General features: G+C 45.6%; 1 protein-coding gene across 5 annotated transcripts in view; it reads left to right on the forward strand.

Annotated features, from left to right (window-relative positions):
- LOC110492775 (IQ motif and SEC7 domain-containing protein 2) overlaps nucleotides 1–23325 on the forward strand; it is a 59152-nt gene that overhangs the window by 27664 nt on the left and 8163 nt on the right. For 3 of the 5 annotated variants that reach the window (XM_036945832.1, XM_036945833.1, XM_036945836.1), the window contains 5 exons: nucleotides 20695–21001; nucleotides 21193–21513; nucleotides 21696–22714; nucleotides 22912–23073; nucleotides 23200–23322. In XM_036945832.1, the coding sequence (XP_036801727.1) occupies nucleotides 20695–21001; nucleotides 21193–21513; nucleotides 21696–22714; nucleotides 22912–23073; nucleotides 23200–23322 (1932 nt within the window). Of the gene's footprint in view, nucleotides 1–14490; nucleotides 14584–18590; nucleotides 20576–20694; nucleotides 21002–21192; nucleotides 21514–21695; nucleotides 22715–22911; nucleotides 23074–23199; nucleotides 23323–23325 lie in introns of those variants that run through there. The other 2 variants (XM_036945835.1, XM_036945834.1) reach the window with 2 other exon arrangements.

Below are 23325 nucleotides of genomic sequence, written 5' to 3' on the forward strand. Positions count from 1 at the left end.
AGGAAACAGGTATAAAAGTATCTATATCCACAGTGAAACGAGTCCTATATCTGTAACGGTTTTCTTGAAGTGAAGGAGAGGCGGACCAAAATGCAGCGTGGTTAGTTTTGTACATCTTTAATAAAGATGAAAATACAACAATCTACAAAACAAGAAATGTGAAAAAAACGAAACAGTCCTATTTGGTGCCACTAAGACAGGAACAATCACCCACAAACACACAGTGAAACCCAGGCTACCTAAGTATGATTCTCAATCAGAGACAACTAATGACACATGCCTCTGATTGAGAACCATACTAGGCCGAAACATAGAAATACCCAAATCATAGAAAAACAAACATAGACTGCCCACCCTAACTCACGCCCTGACCATACTAAATAATGACAAAACAAAGGAAATAAAGGTCAGAACATGACAGTACACCCCCCCCCCCCCCCCCCCCCCCCCAAAAGGTGCGGACTCCGGCCGCAAAACCTTAACCTATAGGGGAGGGTCTGGGTGGGCGTCTGTCCGTGGTGGCGGCTCTGGCGTGGGACGCGGACCCCACTTCACTATTGTCTTAGTCCGCCTTATTGTCCGCCTCCGTGGCCTCCTAACCATGGCAACCCTTCTAAATGACGGCACTGAACAGAGGGGCAGCTCGGGACAGAGGGGCAGCTCGGGACAGAGGGGCGGCGGCTCGGGACAGAGGGGCGGCGGCTCTGGCGCCTCTGGGCTGAGGAGCTCTGGCGCCTCTGGGCTGATGGGCTCTGGCGCCTCTGGGCTGAGGGACTCTGGCGCCTCTGGGCTGAGGGGCTCTGGCGCCTCTGGGCTGAGGGGCTCTGGAGGCCCCTGGCTGACTGGCGGCGCTGGCGGCCCCTGGCTGACTGGTGGCACTGGCGGCCCCTGGCAGACTGGCGGCACTGGCGGCCCCTTGCAGACTGGCGGCACTGGCGGCCCCTTGCAGACTGGCGGCACTGGCGGCTCCTTGCAGACTGGCGGCACTGGCGGCTCCTTGCAGACTGGCGGCACTGGCGGCTCCTTGCAGACTGGCGGCACTGGCGGCTCCTTGCAGACAGGTGGCTCAGGTGGCGCTGGGCAGACGGGAAGCTCCGGCAACGCTGGAGAGGAAGGCTCTGGCAGCACTGGATTGAGTAGCTCTAGCGCCTCTGGAGGAGAGAGGAGGAAGGCTCCGGCAGCACTGGACAGGCGGGAGCACCTGTAGGGATGTGAGACTGAGAGACAGCCTGGTGCGGGGGGCTGCCACCGGAGGGCTGGTGCTTGGAGGTGGTACCGGATAGACCGGACCATGCAGGCGCACTGGAGCTCTGGAGAACCGAGCCTGCCCAACCTTACCTGGTTGAATGCTCCCGGTCACCCTGCCAGTGCAGCGAGGTGGAATAGGCCGCACTGGGCTATGCAGGCGAACCGGGGACACCATGCGCAAGGCTGGTGCCATGTAAGCCGGACCAAGGAGACGCACTGGGGACCAGATGCGTAGAGCCGGCTTCATGGCACTTGGCTCGATGCTCACTCTAGCCCGGCCGATACGCGGAGCTGGTACAGTGCCTTGCGAAAGTATTCGGCCCCCTTGAACTTTGCGACATTTTGCCACATTTCAGGCTTCAAACATAAAGATATAAAACTGTATTTTTTTTGTGAAGAATCAACAACAAGTGGGACACAATCATGAAGTGGAACGACATTTATTGGATATTTCAAACTTTTTTAACAAATCAAAAACTGAAAAATTGGGCGTGCAAAATGATTCAGCCCCTTTACTTTCAGTGCAGCAAACTCTCTCCAGAAGTTCAGTGAGGATCTCTGAATGATCCAATGTTGACCTAAATGACTAATGATGATAAATACAATCCACCTGTGTGTAATCAAGTCTCCGTATAAATGCACCTGCATTGTGATAGTCTCAGAGGTCCGTTAAAAGCGCAGAGAGCATCATGAAGAACAAGGAACACACCAGGCAGGTCCGAGATACTGTTGTGAAGAAGTTTAAAGCCGGATTTGGATACAAAAAGATTTCCCAAGCTTTAAACATCCCAAGGAGCACTGTGCAAGCGATAATATTGAAATGGAAGGAGTATCAAACCACTGCAAATCTACCAAGACCTGACCTCTACCAAGAACTTTCAGCTCATACAAGGAGAAGACTGATCAGAGATGCAGCCAAGAGGCCCATGATCACTCTGGATGAACTGCAGAGATCTACAGCTGAGGTGGGAGACTCTGTCCATAGGACAACAATCAGTCGTATATTGCACAAATCTGGCCTTTATGGAAGAGTGGCAAGAAGAAAGACATTTCTTAAAGATATCCATAAAAAGTGTCGTTTAAAGTTTGCCACAAGACACCTGGGAGACACACCAAACATGTGGAAGAAGGTGCTCTGGTCAGATGAAACCAAAATTGAACTTTTTGGCAACAATGCAAAACGTTATGTTTGGCGTAAAAGCAACACAGCTGAACACACCATCCCCACTGTCAAACATGGTGGTGGCAGCATCATGGTTTGGGCCTGCTTTTCTTCAGCAGGGACAGGGAAGATGGTTAAAATTGATGGGAAGATGGATGGAGCCAAATACAGGACCATTCTGGAAGAAAACCTGATGGAGTCTGCAAAAGACCTGAGATTGGGACGGAGATTTGTCTTCCAACAAGACAATGATCCAAAACATAAAGCAAAATCTACAATGGAATGGTTCAAAAATAAACATATCCAGGTGTTAGAATGGCCAAGTCAAAGTCCAGACCTGAATCCAATCGAGAATCTGTGGAAAGAACTGAAAACTGCTGTTCACAAATGCTCTCCATCCAACCTCACTGAGCTCGAGCTGTTTTGCAAGGAATGGGAAAAAATGTCAGTCTCTCGATGTGCAAAACTGATAGAGACATACCCCAAGTGACTTACAGCTGTAATCGCAGCAAAAGGTGGCGCTACAAAGTATTAACTTAAGGGGGCTGAATCATTTTGCACGCCCAATTGTTCAGTTTTTGATTTGTTAAAAAAGTTTGAAATATCCAATAAATGTCGTTCCACTTCATGATTGTGTCCCACTTGTTGTTGATTCTTCACAAAAAAATACAGTTTTATATCTTTATGTTTGAAGCCTGAAATGTGGCAAAAGGGCGCAAAGTTCAAGGGGGCCGAATACTTTCGCAAGGCACTGTATGTACCGCACCGGGCTATGCACCCTCACTGGGGACACCGTGCGCGGTAAGCGCAGGAAGTTAGCGCAGGTCTCCTACCTGGCTTCGCCACACTTCCTGTGTGCCTCCCCCCAATAATTTTTTGGGGCTGACTCTCGGGCTTCCATCCGCTCTGCCGTGCTAGCTCCTCATAATACCGCCTCTCTGCTTTTGCTTCCTCCAGCCCGGCTTTGGGGCGGCAATATTCCCCTGGCTCTGCCTAGGGTCCTTTCCCGTCTAGGATCTCCTCCCAAGTCCATTTCTCCAAGTAGTGCAGCCTCTCCCACTGCTGCTGCTGCTGCTCCTGCTGCTGCTGCCTCTGTTGCTTATCCTGCTGCTGCTTTTGCTGTTGCCTGTTACCACGCCGCTTGGTCCTGTTGTGGTGGGTGATTCTGTAACGGTTTTCTTGAAGTGAAGTAGAGGCAGACCAAAATGCAGCGTGGTTAGTTTTGTACATCTTTAATAAAGATGAAAATACAACAATCTACAAAACAAGAAATGTGAAAAAACCGAAACAGTCCTATCTGGTGCCACAAACACAAAGACAGGAACAGTCACCCACAAACACACAGTGAAACACAGGCTACCTAAGTATGATTCTCAATCAGAGACAACTAATGACACCTGCCTCTGATTGAGAACCATACTAGGCCGAAACATAGAAATACCCAAATCATAGAAAAACAAACATAGACTGCCCACCCTAACTCACGCCCTGACCATACTAAATAATGACAAAACAAAGGAAATAAAGGTCAGAACGTGACAATATCGACATAACCTGAAAGGCCGCTCAGCAAGGAAGTAGCCACTGCTCCAAAACCGCCATAAAAAAGCCAGACTACGGTTTGCAACTGCACATGGGGACAAGGAGAAATGTTCTCTGGTCTAGAATAGAACTGTTTGGCCATAATGACCATAATGACCATCGTCATGTTTGGAGGAAAAAGGGGGAGGCTTGCAAGCCAAAGAACACCATCCCAACCGTGAAGCACGGGGGTGACAGCATCATGTTGTGGGGTTGCTTTGCTGCAGGAGGGACTGGTGTACTTCACAAAATAGATGGCATCATGAGGTAGGAAAATTATGTGGATATATTGAAGCAACATCTCAAGACATCAGTCAGGAAGTTAAAGCTTGGTCGCAAATGGGTCTTCCAAATGGACAATGACCCCAAGCATACTTCCAAAGTTGTGGAAAAATGGCTTAAGGACAACAAAGTCAAGGTATTGGAGTGGCCATCACAAAGCCCTGACATCAAACCTATGGAACATTTGTGGGCAGAACTGAAAAAGCGTGTGTGAGGAAGCAGGCGTACAAACCTGACCCTGTTACACCAGCTCTGTCTGGAGGAATGGGCCAAATTCACCCAAATTTTTGTGGGAAGCTTGTGGAAGGCTACCCAAAACGTTTGACCCAAGTTAAACAATTTAGAGGCAATGCTATTAAATACTAGTAAACTTCTGACCTACTGGGAATGTGATGAAAGAAATAAAAGCTGAAATAAATCATTCTCTCTACTATTATTCTGACATTTCACATTCTTAAAATAAAGTGGTGATCCTAACTGACCTAAGACAGGGAATTTTTACTAGAATTAAATGTCAGGAATTGTGAAAAAGTGAGTTTAAATGTATTTGGCTAAGGTGTATGTAAACCTCCGACTTCAACTGTATGTCGTGACAGAGTAAAAAAGTGAGTAAAACACTCAGATTTGGTCTGAATCCTTTCCCTCGTGTTCTGCTCTGTAGGATTCCTATAACATTTGAATAAAATGCCTTAATATTTATGTGGAAAGCTTTTTCATCAGTACAGAAATAACTGTAAGTACTGTTACCTCTATTTAATCAGTATAAATAGGGATGTGCTCTGATCTCAGCTACCACATTCAGCATTATCAAAGCCACTGCTGACAGGTTCTTCTGCTTTAATTGGAACTCTTATCATCAGCCACGCTACACAAACGAGCGCTGCCTCTGCAATGTCTGCATAATTAGAATCCTTAGTCATGTTGAACCTCTTTCATTCTCTCTCAAAGCCACTATCTCTCTGCAACTGCTTATGCTGATACACTGATTCCTTTTGGGACCCTGTCACACCCAAAGTTTTGGTCAATTCCAGTTGAAGTCAGATTAATTGAAATTCAAGTCATGAATAGAAAATGTATCAATATAGGAGGATGCATGACATAGTTGAAATAGAAACGCAACCTTCTTGTCACTCTCCCAGCTTACTGTTACCGGCACTCTCAGTGTCTCTAGTCGCTTGGCTAACTCTTTTCCATAAATACCTCATAGTTATCCGCAATTTCCCCAGCATATTTGAAACTCCACTCGCTCCCTCTAACCCATTTAGCTACTTCTGTATGAGGGACCAGTTTGAAACTACTTTCCTGGTCAGGTATAATTAATCCAGGTGACCTGCTGGATCTTTCAGTGAGCGGCCTCTCTCCCTGGCCTCTGTACCACACGCAGCGGGGCCCCAATTTGAAATGACTTGGACTGTCACTGTGTGTCTGAGTGGGAGGCCTGCTGTTATCACTCTAATCTATCTCATCCAAGAGCTTTCCTATCTCTGCTCTCTCTCTCATCTCTGTCACCTCTCTCTATCCTCTTCGTTCAGGCGTTTAGATTCTGCAGATGGAATTACTCTGATTTTTTTGGTAGAGGAGAATTTAGATTCTAGACTGACTTCAAAAAGCTTACGGATTTTATGTGCACTTGTACTGTATTACGGAGAGTGGTTTAACGTTTTTCTAGAAGACTGCAGAAGAGTGGTACAGTGTGGCAGAGTGCAGTGTTGGGTTATATAATCCGTTAGTGTTGGAGTTTTCAGATATAACCCTCCCTCCCTCTCTCTCTTTCTTTTTCTTTCTCACTCCCAATTTATATATCCCTTGTTCTTTCTATCTCTCTCTCCTTTTCTCTCCATCCATCCATCCATCCATCCATCCATCCATCCATCCATCCACCCACTCTCTCTCTCTCTCTTTCTTTTTCTTTCTCACTCCCAATTTATATATCCCTTGTTCTTTCTATCTCTCTCTCCTTTTCTCTCCATCCATCCATCCATCCATCCATCCACCCACTCTCTCTCTCTCTCTTTCTTTTTCTTTCTCACTCCCAATTTATATATCCCTTGTTCTTTCTATCTCTCTCTCATTTTCTCTCCATCCATCCATCCATCCATCCATCCACCCACTCTCTCTCTCTCTCTTTCTTTTTCTTTCTCACTCCCAATTTATATATCCCTTGTTCTTTCTATCTCTCTCTCCTTTTCTCTCCATCCATCCATCCATCCATCCATCCACCCACTCTCTCTCTCTCTCTTTCTTTTTCTTTCTCACTCCCAATTTATATATCCCTTGTTCTTTCTATCTCTCTCTCATTTTCTCTCCATCCATCCATCCATCCATCCATCCACCCACTCTCTCTCTCTCTCTTTCTTTTTCTTTCTCACTCCCAATTTATATATCCCTTGTTCTTTCTATCTCTCTCTCCTTTTCTCTCCATCCATCCATCCATCCATCCATCCACCCACTCTCTCTCTCTCTCTTTCTTTTTCTTTCTCACTCCCAATTTATATATCCCTTGTTCTTTCTATCTCTCTCTCCTTTTCTCTCCATCCATCCATCCATCCATCCACCCACTCTCTCTCTCTCTCTCTCTCTTTTTTCTCTCTCTCTCTTTTTCTCTCTCTTTCTTTCTCTCTCTCTCTGTCTCTCTCTCTCTCTCTCTGTCTCCTCTCTTTATCACACTCTCTCTGTCTAATATCAGGCCTATTTACTGTGCATGCCTGTATTTTTGTTCTCTAACTCATGTCCTCTGTCCAGGTTTTTCTTTTGTGGAGTTGGATGCCATCCGTGACCTTGTTCCAGACAGTCAATAGATGATGATGATGAGAGGTCAGGGTGGTTGGCTGACTGGATGACTGAGGAACACCATTGTTTGCAGAAGCTCTGTACCTTTGTTGTCCCTTACTCCTGAGTTTATTAGTCACTTCAGTAGGACAGTCATGTACATTTCAATTCATGATACATTTTATTTTATTTTAATCTCTCTTATTTGTCTTTCTTCTGTTTACTACCATTGCTGCTTCTTGTGTCTTGCTTCAATTCAATTCAATTGTCTCTCTCTTTCTTCATTTTTGCTCCGTCTCTCTGTCTCCGTCTCTTTTCCTCTCTCTCTGGACATATGTCTTTCTTTTTTGGTCTTTCTTAAGTGTCAGGCAGTCACCATCTTACTCAAGCTATCCAATCTCTGCTCCCACAAGCCCTACTGCAGCCAGCCCCTATGCCACCCTCCTCCCCACCAGTCTGACTGTTAACAGCTTCTTCAGCCTCCATCAGTACTGCTGCCCCTCGTCTGCCAAACACTCGCAGCAGGCAAGGTAAGGGCCACCTAAGGGCCTTCAAAAGAACCCCAAGAACCATTTAATACCTCACAACAATCCTTACCTCCTGCAAGACCCTTAGAACCTTAAACAGATCCTCAGTCCTCCCCTGGTCACCAACCCTTACTTCAAAGCTTGCCCTCCCTTTCCTCTTCCTACAAAACCCCTTCACTCCCCTGGTTAACCCCCTGGTTACCCGTCACACTAAGACCCTTACCCTTTACCCAGCCCCTGACCTGTGCAAGAACCCTCCATTGCTATGTCACCTCATCGTTGTTTCACCATTTTTCACCGCCTGCTTTGCCTTTCATCATCTGTGGGAATGTGTCACCAGTTCACTCCTGACCCTGGCCTATGCCATACTGCCATGCTGCCTCCTCATCTTTCCTGACTATCAGAGTGTCCTCACTGCTGTCTCCATCTTAACCGCTGTGTCTGAGAGGGGGGTAGAGGGGATGGCCGTCTTTAAAGGGTGAATCAGCAGTTGCTACATCCATTTTTGGACTTAAAAATTGATGATATCTACCCATGGATTCATGAAGAATATAACTTAATGCCTCATGAGTTTAATTCACTGTCGGACCCCATCAGAACCAATAATTTAAGCATATTTTACTTCAATATTTGTAAACAAAAGTACATGTAAACAAAGACTATATAGCCTCAAAACATGATTAAACTATGATGTTGACATCATGGATGGTCAGTCCTTTCATCCATAGCTCACTTAAAAGGGCCATTTTATAAAGAGAGAGAGAGGGAGGGAGGGAGAGAGGGAGAGAGGGAGGGAGGGAGGGAGAGAGATGTCCTCACTTAAAGAAGAGAAAAAGCTATCTTCTTGAGTGGAGGGTCTGAAGGTAGTCTGAGTCACCACTAAACCCACTGAATCTTCACCTTCTCTCTCTCTCTCAACATGACCCTGTGATGTACTGGAGCAGACACCAGCTTCAGGCCATCATGGTTCAGGACTGCCATCTAGTGGGATATACAGGCCTACTGTGCAGTCAGTGAGCGCTAGTTAGCATTGTTGCCTGGACAGAGTACTATGGAAATACAGCAGCTGATAGCTAAGAAACACAAATTATTATTATTTATTATTTTTGACACAGGATATGACATGAACATTTAAGACGTCATCCTGCTCCTCTCTTCTCTCAGTATCATTTCCACCACTGTATGCGTTGATCAGCTTTTTCTCACGTATTTATGTCTCATGTCTTTTCTCTTTTTCTTGCTGTTTTTCTCTGTTTCTCTGTGTGTTCGTCTGTCTGTCTGTCTGCCTCTGTGCCTGTCTCCCTGCCTGCTTGTCTCCCTGCCTGTCTGTCTGTCTGTCTGTCTGTCTGTCTGTCTGTCTGTCTTCTCTCTGTTTCCTTCCCTTCCTATCTATCTGTCTATCAACCTGTCTCTTTTCCTCTCTGTCTGTCTCTTTACCCATTCCCGTTGGTTCCTCAGAGAGGAGTGCAAGGATGTGCCCTCCCATCAGTTCTGTTGTCCCTCCTCAGGGTGCAGTAGCCCCTCCTCTCGGTAACCCTGGGCTTTGATTGGTCTCTTGGCATCAGTCTGGACAACTGATTGGTCTCTTTGTGCCTAACTGGACAGCTCACCCAATCCACCTGAGTCGGACCCTCTGGGGGACTCTTGTTATTTACTGAGAGAAAACTGGAAGCCTCCTCAATACAGTTTAACATATGAATGACTCTGGAGGGAGCCTCATCTGGCTGGATTTAATCTGATCATCTTCAGAGTTGCATGCAAATTCTAGTATTATGATAGTTAGTGATAGTGATTTACCAGACACAGTGCCTTCGGAAAGTATTCAGACCCCTTCAGTTTTCCATATTTTGATACATTACAGCCTTATTCTAAAATGCATTAAATAAATAAAAATCCTCAGCAATCTACACACAATACCCCATAATGACATCACAATACCCCATAATGACAAAGCGAAAACAGGTTTTTAGACACTTTTACAGATTTATTGGAAAAAAATCTAATTAAACACCTTATTTAGTATTCAGACCCTTTGCTATGAGACTCGAAATTGAGCTCTGGTGCGTCCTGTTTCCATTGATCATCCTTGAGATGTTTCTACAACTTGATTTGAGTCCACCTGTGGTAAACTAAATTGATTGGACATTATTTGGAAAGACACACACCTGTCTATATAAGGTCCTACAGTTGACAGTGCATGTCAGAGCAAAAAACCAAGCCGTGAGGTCGAAATAATTGTGCGTAGAGCTCCGAGACAGGATTGTGTTGATACCCAGATCTGGAGAAGGGTACCACAATATTTCTGCAGCATTTTTAGGTTCCCAAGAACACAGTGGCCTCCATCATTCTTAAATGGAAAAGGTTTGGAGCCACCAAGACTCTCCCTAGAGCTGGCCGCCCAGCCAAACTGAGTAATCGGGGGAGAAGGGCCTTGGTCAGGGAGGTGACCAATAACCCGATGATCACTCTGACAGAGCTCTAGTGTTCCTCTGTGGATATAGGAGAACCTTCCAGAAGGACAACCATCTCTGCAGCACTCCACCAATCAGGCCTTGATGGTAGAATGACCAGACGGAAGCTACTCCTCAGTAAAAGGCACATGACAGCCTGCTTGGAGTTTGCCAAAAGGCACCTAAAGACTCTCAGACCATGATAAACAAGATTCTCTGGTCTGATGAAATCAAGATTGAACTCTTTGTCCTGAATGCCAAGCGTCATGTCTGGAGGAAACCTGGCACCATCCCTACAGTGGCAGCATCATGCTGTGTGAATGTTTTTCAGCGGCAGGGACTGGGAGACTAGTCAGGATCGAGGCAAAGATGAACAGTGAAAAGTACAGAGAGATCCTTGATGAAAACCTGCCCCAGAGCGCTCAGGACCTCAGACTGGGGCGAAAGTTCACCTTCCAACAGGACAACGACCCTAAGCACACAGCCAAGACAACGCAGGAGTGAGTCCCTGAGCGGCCGAGCCAGAGCCCGGACTTGATCAAACATCCCTGGAGTGACCTGAAAATAGCTGTGCAGCAATGCTCCTCATCCAACCTGACAGAGCTTGAGAGGATCTGCAGAGAAAAATGGGAGAAACTTCCCAAATACAGGTGTGCCAAGCTTGTAGCGTCATAACCAGTAAGACTCGATACTGTAATCACTGCCAAAGGTGCTTCAAGTACTGAGTAAAGAGTCTGAATGCTTGTGTAAATATGATATTTTCATTTTTTAATCAGCAAACATTTCTAAAAACTTGTTTTTGGTTTGTCATTATGGGGTATTGTGTGTAGATTTATGAGGGGAAACAAACAATTGAATACATTTTAGAATGAGGCTGTAATCTAACAAAATACGGGAAAAGGCAAGAGGTCTGAATACTTTCCGAAGGCACTGTATTATGACTCCACAGTATACTCATGAACCATGATTATCTCCTCACTTTGTATATAATCTCTGTCTCACTGCCTAACATTATTAGCTTTTCCCTGCCCGTCTTCACACCTGTCACCTCTGCTTTAAGTAGTCGCTCTCTATGTTCTGTAGCTACCACACTGCCACTCCAGTCTGTGAGAAGCTGGGCTTATCATAACTCAATGAAATCTAAGGAAAAAAAAAAAGAAGCTATTTCAATGTCATGTTCTAGTATTTATTTGTGTTTGTTTAGAAATGTTAGATGATGTTGCTCCATATCTGAAATAAACATATCATGTTTGGTGCATAGAATAATATTTTTTTTTTTCTGATGTAGTGTAGACCTCTGGACAGCAGGGGGCATAGTTATTATAATCTCAACGGTAGAGTAGTCCTACTTCTCAACTTTGTCTGACCGGTAACTGTGGGCACAGGCATCTTCAATAAATGTTGGTGGCCAATAGAACATTATATCTCTGTGCATTTATGATCTATGTGTGTTTTATTTACTCTAATCATACACTAGGTGCTATCTAGAACCTAAAAGGGTTCTTCAGCTGTCCACGTAGGAGAACATTTTAAAGAACCCTTGTTGGTTCCAGGTAGAACCCTTTTGGTTCCAAGTTGAACCGTTTTGGATTCCATGTAGAACCCTTTCCACAGAGGGTTCTACATGGAACCCAAAATGGTTCTACCTGGAACCAAAGGGGGACTACCTGGACCCAGAAAGGGTTATCCTATGAGGACAGCCAAAGAACCCTTTTGGAACCCTTTTTCATTAGAGTGTACAGTATACATGTACACACTCACACACTCATCAAGGTAAACTACAGAGTATAGCAGAAATGCAGTATGACATCATAATACACCAGGTATGGAGATATATAGAGCTGTATATACACTACCGTTCAAAAGTTTGGTGTCACTTAGAAGTGTCCTTGTTTTTGAAAGAAAAGCAAACTTTTTGTCCATTAAAATAACATCAAATTGATCAGAAATACAGTGTTAACATTGTTAATGTTGCAAATGACTATTGTAGCCGGAAACGGCTGATTTTTTAATGGAATATCTACATAGGCGGACAGAGGCCCATTGTCAGCAACCATCACTCCTGTGTTCCAATGGCACGTTGTGTTAGCTAATCCAAGTTTATCATTTTAAAAGGCTCATTGATCATTAGAAAACCCTTCTGCAATTATGTTAGCACAGCTGAAAACTGTTGTGCTAATTAAAGAAGCAATAACACCGTGGTGTCCCACTCCTTTTTCTATTCTGGTTAGAGCCAGTATTTCTGATCAATTTGATGTTATTTTAATGGGGGGACAAATTAAATTTTCTTTCAAAAACAAGGACATTTCTAATTGACCCCAAACTTTTGAACGCTAGTGTATGCCTGACTCCATCCCCTCATTGTTGGAATTTGAATGAGAAGTACATTACCACCCCCTCCTCTGTCCCTTTTCTCTCCCAGCTTTTCTGTTGTGACAGGTGTGTGTGTTTGTTCTATTTGTCTTTATGTAACAGCGTGCCTGCCTGTCAGTCAGCTGGGTAAAGTGAGATAGCAAGGTGCAGGAGGAGGGAGGTGGAGAGAGTTTGGGCGGGGTGAGTAAGTTCCGAGGTGTCAGAAGGCTGAAGAATGTAGCCTTGCAGCTCTGCAGGGTGAGCGAGAGAATGTGTGTGTGTGTGTTCGTGAAGTGTGTGTTTTTTTAGGGTGTGTTTGTTATCACGCTCCACCAGTCTGTGTGGGACCTCTCTTTAACCGTAGGAGCACGGTAAGGACCTTTTGAATTAACTCCTAAACTTTCTGTACAGAACAACAGAGATGACATGCTGTAACTAGTGGTAAGTCTTGAGTGATTGTCAGTTGGAATGTATGTAATACTTGTGTATGCACGGTTTGTGCTTATTATAGAGCTGACTGAGTCAGTATCTCAGTATGGTGAGCCTACTGTGCAGCGTACATGAGTGTTGCGAAGGCTGTTGAATTCAGCTTTATCTATTCATTTCTATTTAAACAGCTTTTATAGATACTATCGATGTGGCTGTGCAGTTTATTGTAGACAATGGTGTTGAAAGTGTCTAGTGAGGATACGGCAGGGTTTTTGATAGCGTTCATTACAGTTCACTACAGTTCATTACAGTAAGTTCATGTTTATGACAGTGAGAGGTTACATTCGGTATCAAAAGCAGACATGCAGTGTCTACTACATGTAGGACCGAGGGAGGAAGTGGATTGAGTGAAATTCACGAGAAGTCGCCTGAGTGTGATAATGAATGGGTGTTACCTGTGACCGAGTGTATGTCATTACATTGAAAGAGAACAGAGCAGTTGGGTTATGTCAGAGGCTGTCTCCTTGTTGCCATCGCAAACACACTCACTCACTCACACACTCACTCACTCACTCACTCAGTCAGTGAGCGTTACAGTAGTGTGTGTATACAGCATGTACAGTGTCAGTGTGTGTGTAATGTCTGTGAGGAGAGAGAGTAAAAACAACGTTGATGTTGGAGATTATAAGAGAGTCAGATTGATGGAGGAGTGGAATCAGTGGATGGAGTGTAGGAGGCAGAAGAATGCTTGGATGTGACAGATGAATCATTAGATTGTTCTCACTGTATTCACTTCTTCTGAGTTCTACAATAGAAGTCCTTCAACTCGTGCGTAACTGTGTTTTTCCTGTTTCACACATGACGCGAGAGCCATTATCGACATTTCCATCATTACAACACTACCGTGGTTTGAAGATGTGATGTCGTCAAATAGCAGTGAGGGTTCAAAGCTTAAACGAAGGTCTGTTGTTGTTCTCTCTGGATGGATGGTCAGTGTTGTTTCCCTTCGATGGGTCATGAAAAGGATTGTATTATTCTATCACTAAGCATAAAGCTTGGGTTGCTCTCACCTCTGGTGTCTGTCTGTAAAGCAAATCAAATCAAATGTATTGGTCACATACACGTGTTTTGGCAGATGTTATCGCGGGTGTAGTGAAATGCTTTGTGATTCTAGCTCCGACAGTGCAGTGATATCTAACAAGTAATATCTTAACAGTTTCACAACATATACCCAAAATACACGTAAATCGAAGTACGGAATGGATTAATACCTACATGTCAGAGCGCCATTGGACTAAGATACAGTGGCATAGTATAGAATACGGTATATACATATGAGATGGGTGATGCAATATTTACACACAATTAAAGTGACTAAGAGACCGTAGAATAGTATCTGGTACAGTTTATACATATGAGATGAGTAATGCAAGATACGGGGGACATTATTAAAGTGCTTAGTGTTTCATTTTTTTTTTAAGTGGCCAGTGATTCCTAATCTGTCTATAGGCAGCAGCCTCTGAGTGTGCTGGATGTGGCTGTTTAACAGTCAATGGTGTAGTATTGAATACAATACAGTATATACATATTTAATGAGTGATGCAATATGTAAACACAATATAAAAGGGACCGACTCTGATGTGCTAGTGATGGCTGTTTAGCGGTCTGTTGTGGAAACAGAACAAGAGAGAGGTGATGGAGAAGTGAGGGGTGAAGGACAGACAGAGACCAGGGAGATCAAGAGGACAGGACAAGTAGAATTGTGTGAGAGGAGCCTGTTAACGTAAGTCTTTGGTCAGTCACAGTGCAGATCAATAGAGTATTGACTTCTCATCAATGGCAGGGAGCACATGTGTTTTTAAAGTCCTAGCAACTCTCATCTGTTGTGGGCCCATGGAGACATGCTGCCACCCTGCCTCTTCAACACACGCTGACAGGCAGTCCATCAATAATGAATATGGAGGAACAGGAGGCAGAGGGCAGCTAGCGAGGAGGTGACACTGTTTCACACTGCAGATAATACATCTCTTCCCCACTCACTTCTCTCCTCTCTGCTTCTGCTTTCTTCTTCTCGTCACATATTGTCAAAAGTTCCCCATTGGTTTCTAATCTGAATTTCATCCGAGGTGAAGAGGGCCATGTTGGTGCCTTCTGAGTGTACCTGCAGCCCCACAGAGGGCCTCAGTCAGTTGCAGCACTGTGACAGGCCTACAGGAGACTGATCCATAAAACATGAGGCTCTGATGTGATCTGTGATATGGTCACCCTCATGATTTATACAACAAACTTTTTACTCCAATATCAACTTTGTGTAAGCGTATTATGTGAACATATGAACACAGTCACAAACGCAGGAAAAACATCAACATGTTTAATTCAGTCTAAAGAGTCCAAATATTACAGCGCCCTGTTGTTGGCGTAATGGAAGGTGGAGCATATTTGGAGCCTTTCACCAAAAAATATATATGTTTTATTGTCACGTACAGTACTCGTTCAAGGGTTTTTCTTTATTTTGACAATTTTCTACATATATATATGTATGTATATATGTATGTATATATTTTAGATTCTTCAAAGTAGCAACCCTTTGCCTTGATGACAGCTTTGCACACTCTTGGCATTCTCTCAACCAGCTTCACCTGGAATGCTTTTTCAACGGTCTTGAAGGAGTTCCCACATATGCTGAGCACTTGTTGGCTGCTTTTCCTTCACTCTGCAGTCCAACTCATCCCAAACCATCTCAATTGGGTTGAGGTTGGGTGATTGTGGAGGCCAGGTCATCTGATGCAGCACTCCATCACTCTCCTTCTTGGTCAAATAACCCTTACACAGCCTGGAGGTGTGTTGGATCATTGTCCTGTTGAAAAACAAATTATAATCCCACTAAGCGCAAACCAGATGGGATGGCGTATCGCTGCAGAATGCTGTGGTTGTCACGTGTGCTCCCTCTCCGGCCACTAGGTCACCAGGCTGCTCGTTATGGTGCACACCTGTCAACATTGTTACGCGCATTATGACACTCACCTGGACTCCATCACCTCCTTGATTACCTGCCCTATATATGTCACTCCCTTTGGTTCCTTCCCCAGGCGTCATTGTTTCTGTTTCCTGTCTGTGCGCTGTTCGTGTTTCTTGTTTTGTTCATTTGTTTATTAAATTATGCACTCCCTGAACTTGCTTCCCGACTCCCAGCTCACTCGTTAGAGTGGTAGCCATGTTGGTTAAGTGTGCCTTGAATTCTAAATAAATCACTGACAGTGTCACCAGCAAAGCACCATCACACCTCCTCCTCCATGCTTCACGGTGGGTACCACACATGCCGAGATCATCTGTTCACCTACTCTGCGTCTCACAAAGACACTGCAGTTGGAACCAAAAATCTCCAATCTGGAAATCATCAGACCAAAATACACATTTCCACCTGTCTAATGTCCATTGCTCGTGTTTCTTGGCCCAAGCAAGTCTCTTCTTCTTATTGGTGTCCTTTAGTAGTGGTTTCTTTGCAGCAATTTGACCATGAAGGCCTGATTCATGCAGTCTCCTCTGAACAGTTGATGTTGAGATGTGTCTGTTACTTGAACTCTGAAGCATTTATTTGGGCTGCAATTTCTGAGGCTGGTAACTATAATGAACATATCCTCTGCAGCAGAGGTAACTCTGGGTCTTCCTTTCCTGTGGCGGTCCTCATGAGAGTCAGTTTCATCATAGCGCTTGAAGGGTTCTTGAACTTTTCCGGATTGACTGACCTTCATGTCTTCAATTAATGATGGACTGTCATTTCTCTTTGCTTATTTGAGCTGTTCCTGCCATAATATGGACTTGTTATTTTACCAAATAGGGCTATCTTCTGTATACCACCCCTACCTTGTCACAACATAACTGACTGGCTCAAACACATTCAGAAGGAAAGAAATTCCACATTCAATTCAGTTAATTGAAATGCATTCATGAAGCTGGTTGAGAGAATGCGAAGAGTGTGCAAAGCTGTCATCAAGGCAAAGGGTGGCTACTTTGAAGAATCTCAAATATAAAATATATTTTGATTTGTTTAACACTTTTTTGGTTACTACATTATTCTATATGTGTTATTTCATAGTGTTGATGTCTTCACTATTTTTCTACAATGTAGAAAATAGTCAAATAAAGAAAACCCCTTGAATGAGTACATCGGATAGGTGCAGTGAAATGTGTTGTTTTACAGTGTCAGCTATCGTAGTACGGCACCCCTGGAACAAATTAGGGTAAAGTGCCTTGCTCAAGGGCACAGACAGATTTTTCACCTTGTCGGCTCAGGTATTAGAATCAGCGACCTTTCAGTTATTGGCCCAAAGCTCTAACTGCAAGCCTACCTGCCGCCCAAACGATATAACACTCACAGGAGGAGTGGCAACAGCAGGGGTATCAAATTGAGATGAGGAGAGCAGAGAAGGCCTTTGGGAGGGGAGGAGTTAAATGAGAGCAAGGATGTTCAGAGGGTTATCATAAGTAGCCTAGAAAGCATAGTTAAGTATGTTGTGTTTTCATGTGTGATATGATGTGACCTAGGTTTGGATATGGCTGGGAGCCAGGCGTTAAAAGGCCATCTGAGTCCTCCTGTGTGATGTGGCAGCCGGCGTGGTGTCCCTATCTTTTGGTGTATAACTGTGTGGCTTTGTCACCAACTGTCCATGTTTTCCACTCCATAAAAGGAGCACTCTCGTGGTGCACAGTGGTAAATTGTATACTATTTATGTGTCAGATGGAAGACAGACCTGCAATAGAGACTGGGTGCGTGAGTTTGCTATCTGTTTGTGTGACTAACTACAGTAGCCTGCTCAGTGCTATATATTTATGTGCTGTGTGTATACACACTGAGTAGATTCGTTGTAACACACACTTGTAGCATTATGCTCATGATGACCGTCCGTCACTCGCGGCCCACAATGCATCTACACCAACCTAAACGGTGTTAATAATCCATCGTCATGGCAACAGTGCTTCTCATCCCTCAACTGCCTCTCCGCCCACATAGGTCTCACAGCAACCGTCACTAAGCAACCCCCTCTTCCTTCTCAGTTTCTCCATTTGTGAGGCTGCGGGGGCAGAGAAAGAAATGGAGTAAGAGATGATGTTACATCAAGTAAATCTGATATCATATATGATGTGACAAAAAGTATGATATCATATATGATGTGACAAAAATATGATATCATATATGATGTGACAAAAATATGATATCATATATGATGTGACAAAAAGTATGATATCATATATGATGTGACAAAAATATGATATCATATGTGACAAAAATCACATGATGTGACAAAAATATGATATTATATATGATATGACCAGTGACCCAACACACCTCCAGGCTGTGTAAGGACTATTTGACCAAGGAGTAGAGTGAAGGAGTGCTGCATCAGATGACCTGGCCTCCACAATCCCCCAACCTCAATCAAATTGAGATGGTTTGGGATGAGTCGGACCGCAGAGTGAAGGAAAAGCAGCCAACAAGTGCTCAGCATATGTGGGAACTCCTTCAAGACTGTTGGAAAAGCATTCCAGGTGAAGCTGGTTGAGAGTACGCCAAGAGTGTGCAATGCTGTCATTGAGGCAAGGGGTGGCTACTTTGAAGAATCTAAAATGTAAAATGTATTTTGATTTGTTTAACACTTTTTTGGTTACTACATGATTCCATATGTGTTATTTCATAGTTTTGGTATCTTCACTTGATGTCTTCACTATTATTCTGAAATAGTAAAAATAAAGAAAAACCCTTGAATGAGTAGATGTTCTAAAACTTTCGACCGGTTAAATATGATTAGAAAGAGTGGAAATATTGAAAGTGATTTTCACTGAAGCTAGAGATCTGATCTCCAGAGCTTATCAAGAGGATATTGCGGTACATTTTTAGGGAAGTCTGAATAAACATAAATAGAGTAGAAGGTAGTTATCTTTATATTACTTGGCCATATGCAACGTGAAGTATAGTGCAAATCACAGAAGGTTTGGTGCACCTTAATTGGGGAAGACGGCTCGTGGTAATGGTAGTGGAATGGTACCATGTGTTTAATGCCATTCCATTTACTCCGTTCCAGCCATTATTATGAGTCGCCCTCCCCTCAGCAGCCTCCACTGATACAAATGTAACAGATATATTGGCCACTAACATTTTTAGAGGTGGTGGTGGAATGGTCAGAGTTGTGTCTCTATACAGCTGGCTCCAGTCATTGTGACTACTGTTGTTAGTACATGACATGCTATGGTTCCCTGTGTTCAAACAGCCTTTCACAGTATTATTGCCTTGTTTCACCCTTTTTTTAATCAGAGGAAACCGTGTATTTCTGGGGAACAGGAAATGCTGTTGAAAACCCACTATGACATGTGTGCACATGATGGTTGTAACAGCAACACTCTATTACACAAAGAACATATTATCCTCAACCTTAACTAATGTGTCTACTGTGGTTGTGTAAGGATCATTGGTGTTGTTTGCCCTGTTCTAATTGTATAGTCCTCCAGTGTTCCTTCCTCCCCGTCATATATTTTCTGTCAGCTTTACACCAACCACAGGAAACCACTGCTTCTCAGGGGAAGAGAAGGAGAGAAACAGGAAGAAGGGAGGACCAAATAGAGAGAGAAAGAACATAACTTTCCTAATTGTTGTGCCCTATTCCTACAGAGCATGTTGTCAACACGTGGGCTAAGGTTTTATAGTCTGAATAAAGCTTTGCCCACATACATTTGCATGCTGCCCCAGTTTCTGTTTCCTTGGGCCTCTGCTCTGTCGTTATGTTTTCTTCAGGAAGTGAGTAAGAACCAGAGGGCAGCGCCTGGGCAGAGTGGGTGTGGCAAGGAAAGGGAGGAAGTCAAGGCAGGGGCATGTGACTTGTGACTGTGGTGAGGTGGTTACTCACTGACGGACTGGCCGACTAGCTCTCTGGGTGACTGTTGCTACATGGGATAGAGAGCAGGACAGTGGAATAGCTGTTGGATTTCCTGGAAGATCAGGGCCTGAGGGGACTATTGGGCTGGATAGGAGGCTGGCTGCTTAGCCTGTCTGTACATGTCTGTGTGGAGAGATGTAGCTCTGTAGGCTACATACAGTAGGTCAGACAAGTGTGTGTTGTAGTACTGTACAGGCCTAGTGGGAAAAGTTAGCGTTCGTGTGTATGTGTCTGTTTCATAATCTATTTGTCAAAAGTGCAGTCCTATGCGTGCATGCGATTGGCTGTTATTGTAAACACCTGGTCTTTCCAGACAGGTGTGGAATGAGTGGTATGTGGCACTGGCAGTGAAATGTGTTTGTGGCTAATGACTGCCCTAATGTTTTTGTTTTTTTAACTGTTATTTTAATGTATGACAGAGAGAGGGAGAAGTCTGAACAATGGTACTAAACTCAGTAGTACATTAACTGCACAGGGAGTTTTCCGGCCTGGACAAACAAAGAGGGATAGAGAGGGTACAGAAAGAGAGGGACGGGTCAGAGAGGGAGTGAGAGGGCAGAGACTTTGGTTCACAAGGCAGGAAACGACACGTGATTCTGTCAGCTCCAGTGCAAGGAACATTTTGGAGGAATGGGAAGTTCTGCTCCGATCATGTTCTATTACCATTGGTGTGACTGGAAGGGTTGCTGCACATGATAAAAAACATATATACAGTAGCTGTGTAAATTCTGATCTTTGTTGTGGTGAGAGTACAAAGTGCCAGTGTGACTGTGTGTAAGTCTGGTCCTCTTCCCTCATGAGATCCAGCAGGAGAAGTTTCCTGCCACGCTGGTCTAATTTCTACATGTGAGTGACTTACCTGTGAGGGACAATACATCTGTGTTTGGGGCTGGAGATGACTAAGTTAAGTATGTCCCCTTTTCATCAAGCCCTTTCCCCTCTCATTCATCCTTCTGTCCCCACAGTGTGGAAACAGAGACCCAGTGTGCGGAGCCTCCCGGGGTCCACTCAGACGGCCCCTACAGCCAGACCACAGCGTACCTGCGTGGCACAGAGCGCTACAGTGACAGCAGCAGTGGTCCTGGTCCTCCAGGCCCTCGGGGGCCTCCGTGCGTGGCCCCTCCCAGCTCGGCAAGCCTTGCCTGGGCACTGCGAACACGCCATCAGCCTGCCAGCCTGGCCCTCCGCAAGCAGGAGGAGGAGGAAAACAAGAGGTGCAAGGCCAGTCTCTCTGACAGCTATGAGCTCTCCACAGACCTGCAGGACAAGAAGGTACCCCGGGGTGTGGGCGTGTGTATACAGAATGTGTCTGTACTGTATGGTTTGAAGTCCATGTTGTTTGTGTTGTGTGTAGAGAGAGAGAGAAACAACAAGCGTGATAACATGCATTACTTTACTGGCAGTGAGTGTTGTGGTAGCCCTGTCTATAACTCCTCTGTCCCCTGTCCTGTCTCCTCTGCCAGGTGGAGATGTTGGAGAGGAAGTATGGTGGCTCCTTTGTGAGCCGCAGAGCAGCCCGGACCATCCAGACGGCCTTCCGCCAGTACCGCATGAACAAGAACTTTGAGCGCCTCCGCAGCTCGGCGTCCGAGAGCCGCATGACGCGACGCATCATCCTGTCCAACATGCGGCTGCAGTACTCGTTTGACGACCGCCAGCCGCAGCAGCAGGGGACCGTAACACAGACGAACTTCACACACAGCGTGGGCATCGGCCCTCCTCATTCACCTGACGCAGAGAGGACAGGAGACTATACACACCTGGAGGACTCCTTCACCAAACAGGTTGGTCAGTCACCTGGTGCATTCGCTACAGCAGTGATATGTTGAATCAGGTGACTAGTTAAATCAATTCTCAGTTAGAGATTCTATTCCTGCTTGAGTCTCTGTTTTGTCATACTGCAGGTTGAATATCTGTCCCTTACTGTACCAAGATGTTCTATCCTCTCCCTCCATGTGCCGTTCAGGTGAAGTCCCTGGCTGACTCCATGGACACCGCCCTGACCTGCCGTAGCGGGCGGGATGACTCCCAGGAAGACTTTGGGGAGTGTGTGTGGAGCAGCAGCAGTAACCCCTCTTCTCAGAGAGGCCTGTGTGAGAGACCCCGGGGAGGGGGAGGGGGCCTTAGCATGCACGGAGACAGCACAGCCACCTCCTACAGTGATGTCACTCTATACATGGACGACTGCATGCCCTCCTCGCCCCTCTCACTGGACCGGGCCCCCAGCAGCACAGACACTGAGTACTGGGGCCCTGGGGGAGGCGTAGGGGCCCGTGAGGACAGCAGGGACACTGAGGGAGGGGGTAGCAGTAACAGCCGTCGCAGCACTCCCTGCACAGAGTGTCGAGACTACCGTCTGAGGGGCGCCCACCTGCCCCTGCTCACCATCGAGCCCCCCAGCGACAGCTCCGTGGACATGAGCGACCGCTCGGACCGTGGCTCCCTCAGCAGACAGATCTACGAGCAGGAGCCAGCGGGAGGAGCGTGCTCTCCTCAAGGAACACTCAAACACTCCCCTAACACTCCCCGCTCTGTCTCTACAGCTGCAGCTCAGGGCCAGACCCGCGCCCCCGGCCGGGGCCCCCCCCTGCCCACTCAAATCCCCCACCACGTGGCACACCACCATCACCACCACCCTCACCACCACCACCAGTACCCAGACACCCCCTCGTCCTCCTCTTCCCCCCAGCAGCCCCCCACCACCCCCCTGTCCTCCTCCTCCTCTGCTGCACTGCCCCCTGGTGGCCTGGAGCAGCCCTGTCTATCTGACGGGGACAACGACTCTCTCAACTCCACCACCAACTCCAACGAGACGGTGAACTGCAGCTCTGGCTCCTCGTCTCAGGACAGCCTGAGGGAGCCCCTACCCCCTCTGGGCAAGCAGACCTACCAGAGAGAGAGTAGACACAGCTGGGACTCACCGCCATTCAACAACGACGTGGTGCAAAGACGCCAGTACCGCATCGGACTCAACCTATTCAACAAGTAAGACTTTTGCAATCCATTTATATTTGACATTTAAACTGTGTAAAACAACCACATGTCACAATCAACCACATATCACAATCCTTGAATGTAAAACCTTCAAAACAGGAAAAGTCAGGATATAGTGTCACCGAGAGGGAATTGGGAGTCGTTCTCTTGTGATTTGTCATTGTCTGATTGGTCTTTGTGATTCTCAGGAAGCCAGAAAAAGGGATACAGTACCTGATCGAGAGAGGCTTTGTGTCCGACACTCCGGTCGGGATCGCTCGCTTCATCCTGGAGAGGAAGGGCCTTAGCAGACAGATGATCGGAGAATTCCTCGGCAACCGGCAGAAACAGTTCAACAAGGACGTACTGGAGTAAGGGAATGAGCGACGGAGAGGGGGAGGATTCCGAATGGGAGTATACAGTAAATAGGAGATTACTAGAAGTAATTGGAGAGGCTACTGTTACAGTAGTGACTGTGTCTCCTGTGTGTGTTGTAGCTGTGTGGTGGACGAGATGGACTTCTCAGGTATGGACCTGGACGATGCTCTGAGGAAGTTCCAGGCCCAGATTAGAGTTCAAGGAGAAGCCCAGAAAGTAGAGAGGCTCATAGAAGCTTTCAGGTG

This window comes from Oncorhynchus mykiss, chromosome 16, assembly GCF_013265735.2.
Source record: "Oncorhynchus mykiss isolate Arlee chromosome 16, USDA_OmykA_1.1, whole genome shotgun sequence".
Taxonomy (NCBI): Eukaryota; Metazoa; Chordata; class Actinopteri; order Salmoniformes; family Salmonidae; genus Oncorhynchus; species Oncorhynchus mykiss.